This window comes from Lynx canadensis, chromosome X (assembly GCF_007474595.2).
Source record: "Lynx canadensis isolate LIC74 chromosome X, mLynCan4.pri.v2, whole genome shotgun sequence".
NCBI lineage: Eukaryota > Metazoa > Chordata > Mammalia > Carnivora > Felidae > Lynx > Lynx canadensis.
The window spans coordinates 41,097,869-41,113,689 of record NC_044321.2 but is presented as its reverse complement, the minus strand read 5'-3'; the positions used below and the strand labels follow the sequence as shown (position 1 = coordinate 41,113,689).

General features: G+C 49.1%; 1 protein-coding gene across 2 annotated transcripts in view; it reads left to right on the top strand.

The window, feature by feature from the left end:
* The first annotated feature begins 985 nt into the window (after positions 1 to 985).
* The window catches only part of SYN1 (synapsin I), a 51,501-nt gene continuing 36,665 nt past the window's right edge, over positions 986 to 15,821 (top strand). The window contains exons 1-5 of one of the 2 annotated variants that reach the window (XM_030305888.2): positions 986 to 1,512; positions 12,099 to 12,156; positions 12,261 to 12,352; positions 14,716 to 14,872; positions 15,048 to 15,137. In XM_030305888.2, the coding sequence (XP_030161748.1) occupies positions 1,136 to 1,512; positions 12,099 to 12,156; positions 12,261 to 12,352; positions 14,716 to 14,872; positions 15,048 to 15,137 (774 nt within the window). In that variant the 5' untranslated portion in view covers positions 986 to 1,135. The remainder of the gene's footprint in view (positions 1,513 to 12,098; positions 12,157 to 12,260; positions 12,353 to 14,715; positions 14,873 to 15,047; positions 15,138 to 15,821) is intronic. The other variant, XM_030305887.2, reaches the window with a different exon arrangement.

Below are 15,821 nucleotides of genomic sequence, written 5' to 3'. Positions count from 1 at the left end.
GTGTAGGGCCACGGGGTGGGGAGCTAGAGCTTCAGGTGATGTGTCTGTGTGGCAGATCTGGGTATGTAATTTGGGTGTGCATGTTCGTGTGCGTTTCTCTGGGTCTCTGTGTGTCAGTGTGGTGACTGTGTGTGTATAGGCTGATATGCGTGCATGTATGCATGCATGCACATGTGTGTTACCCTGGGCTTGTGTATGCCTACAGACCTAGATCGGTGGGTTATCTGTACGTGCCTCCGTGTGTTTCTTTACTTCTGTGTGTGTCCATATGTTTCCCCACGTTTGTGTCATTCTTGTGTGCCTCCAGGCCCCCGCAAGGGTATGTACCCCACCCAAGTGTCCAAGTCTGCCTATCTGATGCTGTCGATGCCGCCCCCGCATCCTCTGTCTGCCTAGCTGAGCCTGTATGGATATGGGAAGTTAATCTCCCCCCCACCTCCAAGGTTCTGCGTGTGGCCCCCACCCGTCGCGGTGAGGTTATTTCTCTACTTTTGAGTCTTTGCGTGTTCTTCCAGTCCCACCTCACCCCCCCCCAACATGACTTCTGTAGTGAACATCAACACTGGAAATTGAGTATCTGCCGAGAATCCTGCGTGTGGCTGAGACTGGGTGCGAAGACCAGAATGAGGCGGGGTGGGGGGGTCTTGCCAGGCCACTCACCCCCAATCCTCCTAACAAGTACCTACCCCGCCCCCACTCCCCAAATTGCGCATCCCCGTTCGGACGAGGGGGAGGGGAAACAGGTTGCGGCGTGGCGCGTGCGCACTGCCGCCTTCAGCACCACGGACAGCTCCTTCGCCCCCGCCTGCCGGCGCGCGCCACCGCCGCCCCAGCACTGAAGGCGCGCTGACGTCACTCGCCGCTCCTTCGCAAACTCCCCTTCCTGGTCGCCTTGGTCGCGTCCGCGCCGCCGCTGGCCCAGCTGGACAGCACCATGCGGGGCGCGAGATAGGGGGGTACGGGCGCGACCATCCGCGCTGCGGCGGCGGCGACTCGGCGCTGCCTCAGTCTGCAGCGGGCAACCGAAGAGTCGCGTCGTGCCTGAGAGCGCAGCTGTGCTCCTGGGCCCCGCGCGGTCCGCCCCCGCGGCTCCTGACCAGACTGCTCCTAGGACCCCCTGCCCCGCGCCGCAGCCATGAACTACCTGCGGCGCCGCCTGTCGGACAGCAACTTCATGGCCAATCTGCCAAATGGGTACATGACAGACCTGCAGCGCCCGCAGCCACCCCCGCCGCCGCCTGCTGCCCCCAGCCCCGGAGCCACACCCGGTTCCGCGACTGCCACTGCCGAGAGAGCCTCCGTGTCTGCCCCTGTGGCCTCTCCGGCTGCCCCTAGCCCTGGGTCTTCGGGGGGTGGTGGCTTCTTCTCGTCGCTGTCCAACGCGGTCAAGCAGACCACGGCGGCCGCGGCTGCCACCTTCAGCGAGCAGGTGGGCGGCGGCTCTGGGGGCGCAGGTCGTGGGGGCGCTGCCGCCAGGGTGCTGCTGGTCATCGACGAGCCCCACACCGACTGGTAAGCCACTGCTGCGGACGTCTTCCCGCGGGCCTGGGTCCCCAGATCGTTCCACGATGAGCACTTAATCAAGCGCCGCTTGTGTGCCAGACATCTGGCCCCCTTGCCCAAACCTTCTTCCTTTAAATTATTATGCTGGGCGCTTCCTGCGTGCCCCATCCTTGCCCCCCACCCAGGCCTTCTCGCTCCATACAGGGAGCAGTTATCGGGCGCCTGCTGTGTACCTCCTTCCCAAAAGCCTTGGCTTGAATATATCCTGTGAGCATTCGAGAGCCAAATGTTCCCTGTCCCCCCAACCCTCACCCCAAAGGCCTTGTCCTTTAATGGACCCTGTGAGCATTTATCAAGTACCTGCAGTGTGCCTTATCGGGAGCGCTTCCCCAAAGCCTTTGGCTTCCATGAATTTTGTGAACGTACATTGAGAGCTTGCTATGTGTCTTGTCCCCCTCAAACCTTGCCTGAAGGACTTCTCTCTAATAGGTCTTGTGAACATGTATCCAGAGTGTGGTATGTGCCCCACCCCAGCCCTCTCCCCAAAGACCTTTTAAGCTATTCAGTGAACATCGATTGCCCGCTGCGTATCCCATCCCATGGTCTCACGAAAAGTGTTGCCTTTAATGGGTCCTGTGAGCCTTTATTGAATGCCTTCTGTGTGTCCCAACTCCAAGCCTCCTCTCCAAGGGCTTATTTCTCCCAAGGATCTAGGACGCATTTATTAAGTGCCTGATGTATCCCCTATCTCCAAACCCCTTTCTCGAACGTATTTTGCTCAAATGAGTCCCCTAAGCATTTTTAACCTTCTGTGTGTGACTCATCTTCAGACTCTCCCCTAAATCCTTTTCCTACGATGGATCTAGAAGGCATTGATTGAGTGCCTCGTTTAGCCTCCATTCTCAGGCTACTTCAAAGACCTTTCCTTTGGTGAACCCATCTAGCATTTATCACCTGCCTGCTGTGTGAGCCTACTCTAAAGCTTTTTTCCTCCAGTATATTCAGCAAGCATTTATTGAGTGCCTACTGTTTACCCCATCCCCAAACCCTTTCCCCAGTGGCTTCAGTCTGCATGTGTTGAACACCTTCTGCATGGCCCAACCTTCTCCATAAAGGCTTACCTCCCATTAATACAGTGATCAGGTATCTAGCACTTGTTGTATGCATCATTTCAATCCTCTTTCCAGAGACCTTTTCTTTTTAATCACTCCTTGGAGCATTTGTGGAGCACCACTGTGTGCCTGATTCTGTGCCCTCTCCCCAAAAGCCTTTTATATCACGGATAGAGAATCAACATTACATGGACCAATCTTCTGCATCCCCATTCCCTTCCACAAAAGACTTTTCCTCCAGTGAATCCAATGATTGTATGCCCATCCCAACCCCCGCCCCCGCAAAGACCTTTTCTTTTAATGGATCCAGTGAGCATTTATTTATCCCCTGCCAGGTGCTCGATTCTAATCACCTTCCCCCAGGTGCCTTTTCCTCCAATGGCTCCTGTGAGCATTTATAGAGTGCCATCTGTGTGCTCTACGTTCACACCTTCTTCCCAGAATCTTTTTCTTTTAGTGGATCTGGTGAGCATATGTGCAGTTACTGTTTTGTGGAGGGAGTAGATACCCCTTCCTTACCCCTAGTAGAACCTGTGCCAGTCATAAAGCCTCTAGCTAGGGTTCTTTCTTTTGATAAATCTAGAGCCCAGTTTATAAGGATTACTCTTTTCCCACTCCCCTCGGGGTCCCTAGGATTCCCTCTCCCAATCTCAAGTCCATACCCCCAAAAGGTCTTTCTTCTGTTTAAGCCAGTAAACACTTATTGAGTTCCTACTGTATAAGGGCCGTTCTCAACATCCCCTTTCCAAGTCTGGAAGTTGCTGCCCCATCTCAAGAGCTCTCTCTCCAGGGGTCTACTTCAATATAAATTTATTGAGTTACCAGCTTTTTACTAGTTAGATCATCCCTCCACCCCAGGAGCCTTTACCCAGCAGCCTTTCTCTCTATTCAGAGCCATTTATTCATTCTACAGATATTTATTGCATACTTTCCATGTGTCAGAATGTGGGAGGCATTCATTTAGCATTACTATATACCAGGAAGAACTCTCCTTCAGTGCCATTTCCTTCTAACCCCAACCACCAGCTGTATTCTTTTTGCCTTTTCGTCCATTCAAGCCCACAATTGTTTAATGAGCACTTACTGTATACTAAGAACCCTATATTCAGTGCCTCTTTCCCTCCCCCCCTTGTAGCCCCAATTCGCCCTTCAACAATCTCCATCCTGCCTTTGACACTAGGCAATCCTGAAAGCTCATAATATGCACCTACTGTATTCTGGCTAGGTCCCTTCCCCCACTTAGTAGCCATCTTCCCACCTGCTCTTCCCCAACCAATTAATCCGAAAAGCATTTATTAATCTCTTACTGTATTCTTTTCAAACAACCACATCCTCTTTGCTCCATCAATCCATAAAGCAGTTCTTAAACACATGCTCTAATTCCTTCACCAACACCCACTCACACAGGAGCCATCTTCCTGGCTAACTTTGCTCCACTGAAGTCAACAAACCTTAATGGGGCCCCTGCTGTATATTGGTAACCACCGTCCTTTAGACTTCCCTTCTCCACTCCTATACTCCAAGAAGGTTCTTTGCCGTGTTTTCCTTCATCCAATTGAACATTTACCAATTGTCTCCCAGATACTGACAAGACCCTCCCCCTTTCCATAATCACAACTCCAACAAGCATTCATTGAGCACCTGCTGAATTCAGTGAAAGGTTCTTCCCTTCTCCTTCTGTGTCTCAGAACACCCCCAGCAGCTGCGCTAGTCTTTTCTTCCAGTCAATCTAGCAAATGTTTATTTAGTGTCTTCTATAGATGGGATGGGATGGACAAAGATCCCGTGTACATCAGGCTCCGCATGGCAAACAGAGACCTCTGCATCACCAACCTGCAGGCATAGCGAGTACCATCCGCACTCCAGCCTGGAATAAAGGAGGAATTGTGCAGTCTGTAATGGATTGTACACTTAGATAGAGTCTGACAACTTTCCCACCAAACCTCACCCCTCTCGTTCTCTCCTGGGTCTCAAATCCTCTGTGGCTTAAAGTTGCGAACTCTGAGTTGAGACTCATCTCCTCTTTTTAGAGATAATTTGGTTCAGTGTTTTTTCAAACTGTGGCTCACCTGTTGGCTTGTGACCAGCATTTCATTTTCTTCATGAATCGGTGTAAATGAAAATAGAACATAACAAGAATATGTTACACATTGTAAGTGCAATTATTATTATTTAGTGTAACTGTTACTCCAAGAAATATAATCAGTAATGTATACCATATATTATATGTGACATATACTATATAATACATTTGCTATATAATAGGTTTATAGTATATAATACATATATGTGTATGTTTTTCTTCATGAAATGGAATAGAATAGAGTAGGAAATATCAGACTCCATTGCACACAGTAAAGGTAATTTACTAAAGCTTTCTTCCAATTATATATGTATATTTATATACTTTCTAGGTACATATACACATAGTATGTGATATGAAATATATGTTATATATTATATAAGCCATACTATATTTGCTGTATAACATATTACAGATGTCATATAATATAAATTACATATATAGGGCAGGTAATTATGTATCTATGTATATAGTGGGTTATATAAACTATATCTCTTACTGTGGCTTCTTTTCTTAGACTTCCCTGGAAGCAGGCCCTGAGACTCTGAGGTTTGTGTGCAGTCTTCTTGGGGAGAGCTCTTGGGAACAACACCTGTTGCGGGGGAGGAGTGAGGGAACAGGATTTAGCAGAAGGAAAGGTTGAGCGATGATGCAGCCACAACAGAAGCCTCAGCCAATCCTCTGGGGGAGCTCTGCAGCTAGAATGACCCTTCAGAGTTACCCCAGTTGGGGCGGGGTATCCAGGCTTTTGTATTCTTACATCAGTCAACCATTAACCACAGGCTGCCCCCTGGAAGGAGGCATAATCATGGGGAAGGCAAATCCCTCCTGCAGAGGCCAACTCCCAGTGAGGGACAGCACTGGGGGCCATCAGTAGCACATATTCCCAGAAGCCCGGAGAGAGATGGGTAGGCCTGAAGGTGCAGGTGGGAGGCGTGAGGTTCTGGGCGGAGCACAGAGTCTACTTGCACTGCTCAGATTCACTTGCTTCTTAGAGTAAGTTTATCCTGTCTGGGAACAGCATTGCAGCCTGGGAACAGGACTGTAATTGGTCTTGTTTCCTGGAGGAAGCTTGAAAGAACACGGTTAGTGGGATGAGCGACAGCCCCCACTGCTGCACGTGATAAAAGTGGCATAAATAAATGATATGCATTGGTCTCCTTCTTCTGCGACACATTCTAGATTCCCCTCACCCCAAGCTAGCACCTCTCTTGGTCTCAGCGGCTTACCCGATGAGTGATTCATCCCTTCATCCTTGAGGGATCCCTTAGCCCTTGGTCCCCATGCCCTTCCAAGGCTGTGGCTGCTGTACTTGTTCATTTGCCACCAAAGTCGTACAAGGAGTACCAACAGATGCCTAAGTGGATCACCTGGGTGCCATGCATATTCCTCCCTGCCCCCACTGTGCAATAGCAGCCCTACCTCCTCCTGATGTTCAAGGTCATGTACCCCTGCGAAGACAGTGATACATTCCTCTTCATATCCGTTTGGCATGTGAAACCTGAAGTGTCCAGGTGGCATTCATAGCTTAGAATGTAATAGGATTCTTGCCGTGTCCCCTGGTAGCATGTTACCCCTTGGAGAACCAGGACCTCTAACCTTGCAGAGCCTTGAGGGAACAGGAAGCACACATTCCAAAAGTGGATCACTGGGACTGATGGTAAGCTGGGCCTCTCCTACTTTCACCTCTGAGTTCCCGGACCCGCGTATTCTACCTATTGGGAACACAGCACAAACGATGGGTTGTCGATTTCGGGTGTTTTAGAGGATGGTGCCCCATTCTTTCGTGGTATCATTTCCAAGCTAGGATCTTAGCGGTGGCCGCAACAAGTTGTTTCAGGCCAGCACCTTCCGGATGGTGTGGTATATAACGTCATTAGTTGATTCCACGGTCATGGGCCCATTTGGCACCTCCGTTGCTGTAAAGTGTGCCCTTCGGTTTGATGCAGTGTTACGAGAGATCTCATACTGGTGAATCAAACGTTGTGTAAGTCCTTGGACAGGGATACTGGCTATGGTCCTGCCGTCAGGAAAGGCAAACCCGCATATAGAATATTCCAGTACAAATGAATCATTAGTCTTTCCGGGGTGGAAGGCGCCCGATGTAGTCGGCTGGCCTCAATGTGGCCAGTTGGTCTTCTTAAGGGAAGGCACCATGTCAGGAACTCAGTGGTGGTCTCTGTTGCTGGAAGATTGGACCCTCGGCAATAGCGTGGTAAGCCCCACTTATAGCCTCTATCTCTGCTAATGTTGCTACTTCATTCATGTGCCCATCTGCTAGCACTGCGGTGGCTGATTTGAGAGGCTGGCTGACATCATCTGGCTGACTCATTCTGTCTACCTGGTGGTTCAGTGCCACTTCCATTGTGGATGCCGTCTGGTGGGTGTTAACACACAATGCAAAGATCTTCACTCCTCACTTTTTGCCCCCTCCCATGTCCACCCCCATGTGTCCACCCACGTTTCTGTGTCCCAGACTTCTTTGTCCTGATCTTTTTTTTTTTAAGTTTTTATTTAAATTACTTTCAGGTCTACAACGTAGTGATTCAATACTTCCATACATCACCCAGTGCTCATCACCTATTTCACCCATCCCCCCACCCACCTCCCTTCTGATAACCATCAGTTTGTTCTCTATAATTAAGAGTCTGTTTCTTGGTTTGCCTCTCTCCCTCTCTCTCTCTCTCCCCCCACCCCTTTCTTCCCTCTGCTCGTTTGTTTTGTTCCCTAAACTCCACAGTATGAGTGAAATCACATATTTGTCTTTCTCTGACGGACTTATTTCACTTGGCTTGATACTCCTTGTCCTGATCTTCTAATATTTTTCCTTCAAGGCCTCTGATCAGCCAAGCCATCCTCCAGTGCCCATCAGCGAATATATATTCTAATCCTGGCCCACTTCTCTTTCCCTGTTAAGTAGACTACCGGGCGCACAGCCCAAAGCTCTGCCCACTGGGAGCTCTGCCACTGTCTTTCAGGACCACTCTTGAGTGGGGCTGTAGTACAGCCGCTGTCCGTTTTGGGCTTCTCCCCACATACCAAGCCAGTCCGCCCGTGAACCAAGCTTAGGCTTTTTCTTCCTTCCTTCATCAGCTGGTCATAAGGGGTTCCCTCGGGAGCTGAGGGAGGCGCTAGATTACCTGCTCAGTCCTGCCTGAGCTTGATCCCAGCTGCTGGGTCCACCTGACTTAATTACTTGGTGGGCCTGGCAAGACCCAGCCCTTAATGAGCACCTGGGTGCATAATCACCTGGTACCCCATAGTCAAGCATTCTGTCTCTACCGGGGCCCAGTACCGCACCCGGAATCGTTTCTCAAAAGTCACGGAATTCTGTGCTGCAGATGGCATGGCCTTGCTCCAGAACCCCAGGGGCCTCCCACTCAAACTTCCCAGAAGCTCCACACCGCATCTCTTCCCACCACCGACACCTCCAGTATGGTAGGATCTGCCAGATCATGTGGCCTAAGTGGAAGGACTGCTGGCACCTCAGCCTGGACCTGCCGCACAGCCCTTTCGGCTCCGGCCCCCATTCAGGGGAGGCAACCTTATGCTGCATCTGAAAAATGAATCAGAGCAGTATTTACAGGTGTGGGATGTGCTGCCTCTAGAACCTGAAGAGACCTACTAAGTGTTGTGCTTTTTTTCCTTATGGTGGGAGGTGCAAGATGCAATGTTCGCCCCATCATTTGGAGGGGCTGTCCTGGCAGGCCTTGGACCACTGTGTCCCCAAAAGTTTTACTAAGGTGGCAGGCCCCTGGGTCCTTGTAGGGTTTATCCCCTACCCTCTGGAGTGCCTGTGTCTTGGCAAGACAGGGTGCTAATCATGCCTTGCTCATCTTGCCAAATCAATATGATGTAATTGATAGAGGAGTCCAGTGTGATATTCTGTGGGATGTCCAGACGGTCCAGTCCCTCTGGACTATATGACGATACAGGATGAGAAAGGTAGCAGAGCCCTATGGCGAGGCCATAAACAAATATTGCTGTCAGTCCCATGTGAATGCGAAATGTTTCTGATCAGAATCGAAAAGAGTGCATTCACTGAGTCAGTGGCCACCTGCCGCACTAGGACTAGTTTGCACCATCACCCTTAGGATAGATATAATATTATCTTTGGTTGCTGATTTGATCAGGGGAGGGGTGTGTAGTTTCAGAGGCACCCATTTGGACTTCCCCACCACAATAACTCTTACCCCACAAACCAAGGAACCCATGAAGGGGTTCTGACAACTACAGACATGTCCATTTTATTTTATTTTTTAAAATGTTTATTTATTTTGGGAGAGAGAGAGAGAGAGTGAGAAAAGGGGGGGGGGACAGGCAAAGAGAGGGAGAGATACAGAGAATCCCAAGCAGGCTCCACACTGCCAGTGCAGAGCCCGATGCGGGGCTCGATTTCACAAACCGTGAGATCATGACCTGAGCCAATATCAAAAGAGGTGGATGCTTAACCACCTGAGCCACCCAGGAGCCCCCAGGACTGTCCATTTTAATTATGCATTTGTGAAGCGAAGAAGTGACCACTGGGTGGACCTGTGGACCCAGCGGACCCACTGTGAGCAGGACCTGAGACAGGTCCTCATTTATTACCTTAACACTACCGTGCTGCTCAGCATGGGTCGTGCCACTCTCACTAGCATATGCCTTATTGATTTTTTAAGTTGGGCATATCCTCTGGGCCCTCCGATAGAACATAGTCAGTGGATGAGTTTTCTAGACTTACATAGTATATCTTCTCTAACATGTCTGCTTCTTTGAATCCTTTGATCCTTTCCTCCACAATCCTCCATGGAAGATTTGGCATTTCTGCGTCACTTGGTGTGGACCATTGTTCTCTCCAGGCTTCCACAAGTCATCCAACAGTGTATCAGCAGCATCTCCTAGAGTCCTTGCCGGTCCTTTTAAGGACACAGTGGTCCTTTTAAGTTGTCCAACTTCATGTTCCACCTCTTTGGTCCATTGTCCTTAGGATCCAGTGTCATGCACTTTTACAGCTCCTGCCAACATATATTGGCCAGATTTTTCAGCCTCTAAGTATTATTTCTTTCCTTCCTTTGCAAGCTTAGAACTTCTCCATTCGGATGTGCTAGGATTTGACCCTGCTTATTGATCTGGTTGCTAAGAGGGGAAGGGGGTAGATTCTGAAAAGGGCAAGCTTTGTTTTATAAGGGACCTGCTTCATTGAGGTCTCTGTATTATCTTCAAGTAGAAGGAAGGTTTATATTCTAACAAGGAGGAATGGGCTACTTCTGCAGGCCCAGTGGGTTCAGGTGAATCAATAAGTTCAAGGTGTTACATGCGTCTTCCCAGATAGCCCCACCTCAAGTTTCAGGGCTTCACTCTTGTCCCATTAGGACCCTGAACATGGTATAGGAGATGTCCTGGGCCTGAGAATTCAACCTTCTCTGAAGTTCTGCTACACTTATAATTATGTCCGAAGCCTGGTCTTCCCCTCTGTCTGCCCTCTAGTTGCAGAAGATTAGGGTCCCTTTTAATGTAGCCAAGGGGATCCTCGGGCTTTCACATTGTGCTTTGAATCAGTGATTATTCACCCTGAACATGTCAGATCTTTCTTCACCCGATCAATGGTGTTTAGCAAATCGTCACCCAAGCCTGGTTACCATCTCCCTCGCACCTCTCAAGTACCAGGGATATTTCGCCAACTGATAACATCCCCCTCCACCAGTACCTCATTACAGTTCACCACCAGTAAAAGTCACTGCTACCCCCAAAGCCCAGGGGCCCACACTCATGAGAATAAACCCCACGCTGCATCTTTTCCCATTACTGACATCTCTGGCCCACAGTCTTAGGTCGGGTTCTCTGGAAAGAGATTTCGAGGCAGGTATTTATATGCAGGAGGCTTACTGGGGAGTGCCTTTGGAAGCAATACCTGTGAGGAGGGAGGGTTGGGCAGAAGGAGAAGCTGGTCCACAATACAGCTGCGCCAGAGGCCTCAGCTGATCCTAGGGGGACCTCTGGGGCTGGGATGGTCCTTCAGAGTCAGCCTCTGTTGAGGCAAAGAGGCCAGCCTTTGTACTCACTCATAAACCAGATATAAGACATGGGCTGCCTGAAGTAGGTGTAACCTTGGCCAAGGCCAAGTTCCCTATGACAGAAGCCAGTTCTCAGCGGGACATAGCCATAAGCTGTTAGCAGCTGACATCCAGGGTGCATTGGCCCTGAAGAGGAGATCTGAGCAGAGTGCCACAGTATTCACTATGCTTATGGTCAAAACAAAGTTTGAAAGACAGTGATATAGTCTACGCTCATCATTATTTTATAAACGAAAAATGTGCAGGTCTCAGAGAAATTCTCTTCCAACACTTGTGAGGGGACAGTGTCAGTAATGGAGTGTTTGTGCGTGCGTGTGTGTGCGAGAGAGAGACAGAGGGAGAGAGAGGTTGGGAGGGAGGGAGAGGGAGAGGAGAAAACGGCCGTGCTTGGGGTCTTTGGGGCATGTCAGTGAAGTCACTAGGGCCTGCTTGTGCTGTGCGTGTGTCAGAGACCCTGAATGTGTGCACATAGGTAACCCTGAGAGTGGCTCCTTTCCTCATCCGTCTTGTATGACTGGAGATGAGCTTCCATGGGCAGAGAAGCCTGTCAAGCAGGAATCCTGGGCCTGGGCGAGGACGCCACTGGAAATCAAGCGCAGCTGAGGTTGGGCCCGGGGACAGTGACATGGCAGTTCATGATCCCTCTACTGCTGCTCCTACCCCTCTTCCCTCCTATGGCTTCCCCTTGTCCTCAGCTGCATCCCTCCCCACCCCCATCATTGCTGGCTCTGGCTTCTCAGAACCACCGCCAGCCTGCACCCTCAACCTGCTCCTCCTTTTTTGTATAGCTGCCCCCCACCGTTGCGTCCCTCATAGCACACAGCCACACGTGGCAAATGTGCCCCTCCGCAGGAAAGGGCCAGAGAGCAGAGAGACGCTTCAGACCACACGAGCAGACACAGGCGCTGAGACATAGCCTGGCACACTTCATGTATTATGCATTCTCTAAGGGTTTTTTTTTTTTTTTGCCATTTACGAACCTCCGTGCAAGTTCCAAGTGTGTTACAGCTTACAAAGCACTCCTCGTTTTGCAAAACTTTTCTCAAAAACACTTACGGTAGCAATGTGATGAGCAGACCATACTCTGAGGAGGGCCTGCCTGCCACTTGCAGTTTAAGGACTTATTTTTACAGTTCGCCTCGTCCTTTGACACTGACATACCTCCGTGAGGATTACCACACACTTTATCGTTCATAAAGCGCTGTTGAGCTTTTCAAAGTGTTTCAACAATCGCGAAGCACGTTATGGTTTCTCTAGTAGCACTGGAGGGGTAAAAGGGTCAAAGGACTGGCCTGGGTTTTGTCTTCCTGAGACTGACGGATGTGCTCTGCTTTTCCTCTCCAGGGCAAAATACTTCAAAGGGAAAAAGATCCATGGAGAAATTGACATTAAAGTAGAACAGGTTAGTTGGGGCGGATGGAGCTGGGGGTCAGCTGTCCAGATTGAAAACTGGATGGTCATTTTCATGTGACTTGGCTGAATCACCATTTTTTTTCTCTTTCCTAGGCTGAATTCTCTGATCTCAACCTCGTGGCTCACGCCAATGGTGGATTCTCTGTGGACGTGGAAGTTCTTCGGAATGGGGTGAAGGTCGTGCGGTAAGTATAGAAAGGTTAATTTGGAGTTATGGGAGAAGAATAAGAACTCCCTTAGAGCTGAGGGAGAAGCCCCCACCTCCCCACCCATTTTTCTGTGAGCAAGAACTTAGCTATATTACAGTAGCCAAGATACGGAAACAACTTAAGTGCCCATTAGTGAATGAATGGATAAAGAAGATGTGGTCTGCATATACTATGAAATATTACTTACCCATGAGAAAGAAGGAAATCTTGCCATTTTCAACAACATGAATGGACCTCGGGGGCATTATGCTAAGTGAGATTAATCAGACAGAGAAAGACAAATACTGTATGATTACCTGTTGTCTGTGGAATCTAAAAAAGCCAAAGTCATAAAAACAGGGAGTAAAGTAGTGGTTACCAGAGGCTGAGTGGGGGTAGAATAGGAGAGCTTTTTAAGGCTAGAAACTTACAACTGGTAGATAATTAAACCCTGGCGATACAATGCACAGTACAATGAATAAAGATAACAATACTGTATCAAAATTATCAAACTTACTAAGAAACTAGATCTTAATTATTCCCACCACAAAAAGGAAATGATAATTGTGTGACATGATGGAAGTGCTAAATAGCCCTACAATGGCAATCCTATGACAATATATAAGCGTGTCGGGGCACCTGGGTGGCTCAGTTGGTTGAACGTCCAACTCCAGCTCAGGTCATGATCTCACAGCTGGTGGGTTCGAGCCCCGCATCAGGCTCTGTGCTGACAGCTTGGAGCATGGAGCCTGCTTCGGACTCTGTGTCTCCCCCCTCTCTCTTTCTGCCCTTCCCTGCTTGTGTTCTGTCTCTGTCTCTCAAAAATAAACATAAATATATAAATAAACATATATGTGTGTGTGTATATATATATATATATATACACACACACACAGTGTGTGTGTGTGTGTGTGTGTGTGAGAAACCTGTTTTATGCCTTAAACTTATACAATGTTATATGTCAATTAAAAAAATTAGGTACAGAATGTGGGAAGATAAGTTCTCTTCTGCAGAGCCAAGGATCCTAGCAGACCACAAGCCAAACGTTTTAGTTATTAAATCAGCAAATATTTCTCTTTCTTTCTTGAGGTTTATTTAGTTTTGAGAGAGGGAGAGAGAGCATGCGAGTTGGGGACAGAGCGGATCAGAAGAAGGTTCTGTGCCGATAGCAGAGAGCCCGAGGTGGGGCTCAAACCCACAAACTGTGAGATCATGACGTGAGCTGAAGTCGGACACTTAACCAACTGAGCCACCCAGGCGCCCCTAAATCAGAAAATATTCCTTGAGCATGTACAGATCCCAAAAAAGCCCCCCCCCCCCGAAACCCTCTGCCCTCAGGAAGCTTATATTCGACTGTGGGATACGTACAATAAACAAATAAGAAAACGTAAAGGTGGGGAGCACCTGGGTGGCTCAGTCGGTTGAGCTTCCAACTCCAGCTCAGCTCACAATCTTGCAGTTCACAAGCTCTAGGCCCGCATCTATGCTGACGGCTTTGGATCCTCTGTCCCCCTCTCTCTGCCCCTTCCCTGCTTGCGCGCGCATGCTCTCTCTTAAAAATAAACAAACACGGGGCGCCTGGGTGGCGCAGTCGGTTAAGCGTCCGACTTCAGCCAGGTCACGATCTCGCGGTCCGTGAGTTCGAGCCCCGCGTCAGGCTCTGGGCTGATGGCTCAGAGCCTGGAGCCTGTTTCCGATTCTGTGTCTCCCTCTCTCTCTGCCCCTCCCCCGTTCATGCTCTGTCTCTCTCTGTCCCAGAAATAAATAAACGTTGAAAAAAAATTAAAAAAATAATAAACAAACATGAAAATAAAAGAAAATGTAAAGGTGCTAAGAAAAAATATATAGCAGCAAAGGGATATAGGGATTGTTGGATGACAGAGGGGGTCTGCAATTTGGATAAGGCAGACCAATATTGTGAGAGTCATTTGAGGAAAGACCCGAAGGAGGTGAAGGAGAGCTATGTGGGCGTATCTAGCGGGGAAATGTTTCAGGCAGAGGGAAGAGCCAGTGTAGGGGCCCTGAGGATGGAATTTATTCTGGGCAGCATCCTTTGAGGACAGCTAATAGTCTGAGAGATTGTGACCAGGGAGCTGTCAGAGCTGAGTGGGTAGGCTGCTAGGTGACCTTGGCAAGGAGAGGAGCAGGTAGGAAAGGCTTAACGGGGGGTCGCCAGATGGGGAAAGGGCAGAAAGGGTGCCTGTGCCAGAGAAAACAGCTTGTGCATGTGTGCTGGGGTGAGAAGGCACTTTTCCTTGCCATTTCTAGGAGCTGTGGAGATTTAGAAAGTTGGTTTTTGTTCTGAGGGTGATGGGGAGCTTCTGGGGGTACCCTGGACACTTCTACCCCTGCCACCCCAGGTCTCTGAAGCCGGACTTTGTGCTGATCCGCCAGCACGCCTTCAGCATGGCTCGGAACGGAGACTACCGCAGTTTGGTCATTGGGCTGCAGTACGCTGGAATCCCCAGCGTTAACTCTTTGCATTCTGTCTACAACTTCTGTGACAAGCCCTGGGTGGTAAGTGACAGATAGGGTGCTACTGGCAGAGGGACTGCCTCATGCATGCGTGCACGCAGGAGCTCAAAACCACCATGCGCTGGGGGGGCTGAGAAAGTTGGGAAGCTTGGAATCCTAGCTTGGAGACTGTCCAGGTGAAAGGTTTGCTGACCCATCTCTCCTGACTCTCTCATAGTTCGCCCAGATGGTTCGACTGCACAAGAAACTGGGGACAGAGGAATTCCCTCTAATCGATCAGACCTTCTACCCCAATCACAAGGAGATGGTGAGTCTGGGGGAGTAGGATGGGCAGGAGGGAGAAGCGTCATGTTACCAATGGCGTGCTGGCAGCCAGTTCGGCCAGTGTGTGCATGTGGAGAGTGAAGTTGCTTCGCAACAGGGTTTATTAATACTACGAATTTACTTCTGTGCTTACAAGGGCTATTTACATCATTGATCCTGTTACTTATAGTATCTCTTATCGCCAGTATTAAACATTGACTTCTAATGTAAATGGACAGATCTACTGCAATGAATCAGATTATACTACGTATAGAAAGCAAGTCATTGTTACTAATATTGTCAAATGTGCTTCCTGATAGAAATGTGACCAATGTTCCAGATTAGGAGCGGCAATCAAATTATCAGTGGCAATGTTACAAATTAAATTGTTTACAAAGACCCGGGTGCCCGGTTGACGCAGCCGGTTAAGTGTCCCACTTGGGCTCAGGTCATGATCTCACGGTTTGTGGTTCGTGAGTTCGAGCCCCGCGTCGGGCCCTGTGCTGACAGCTCGAAGCCTGGAGCCTGCTTCGGATTCTGTGTCTCCCTCACTCTCTGCCCCTCCCCTGCTCACATGCAGTCTCCCTCTCTCAAAAATAAATAAACATTTAAAAAAATACTACTTAAATTGTTTACAAATAGCAATTGAATTGTTGGTTACTATTATCATAAAATATAATCATTAATA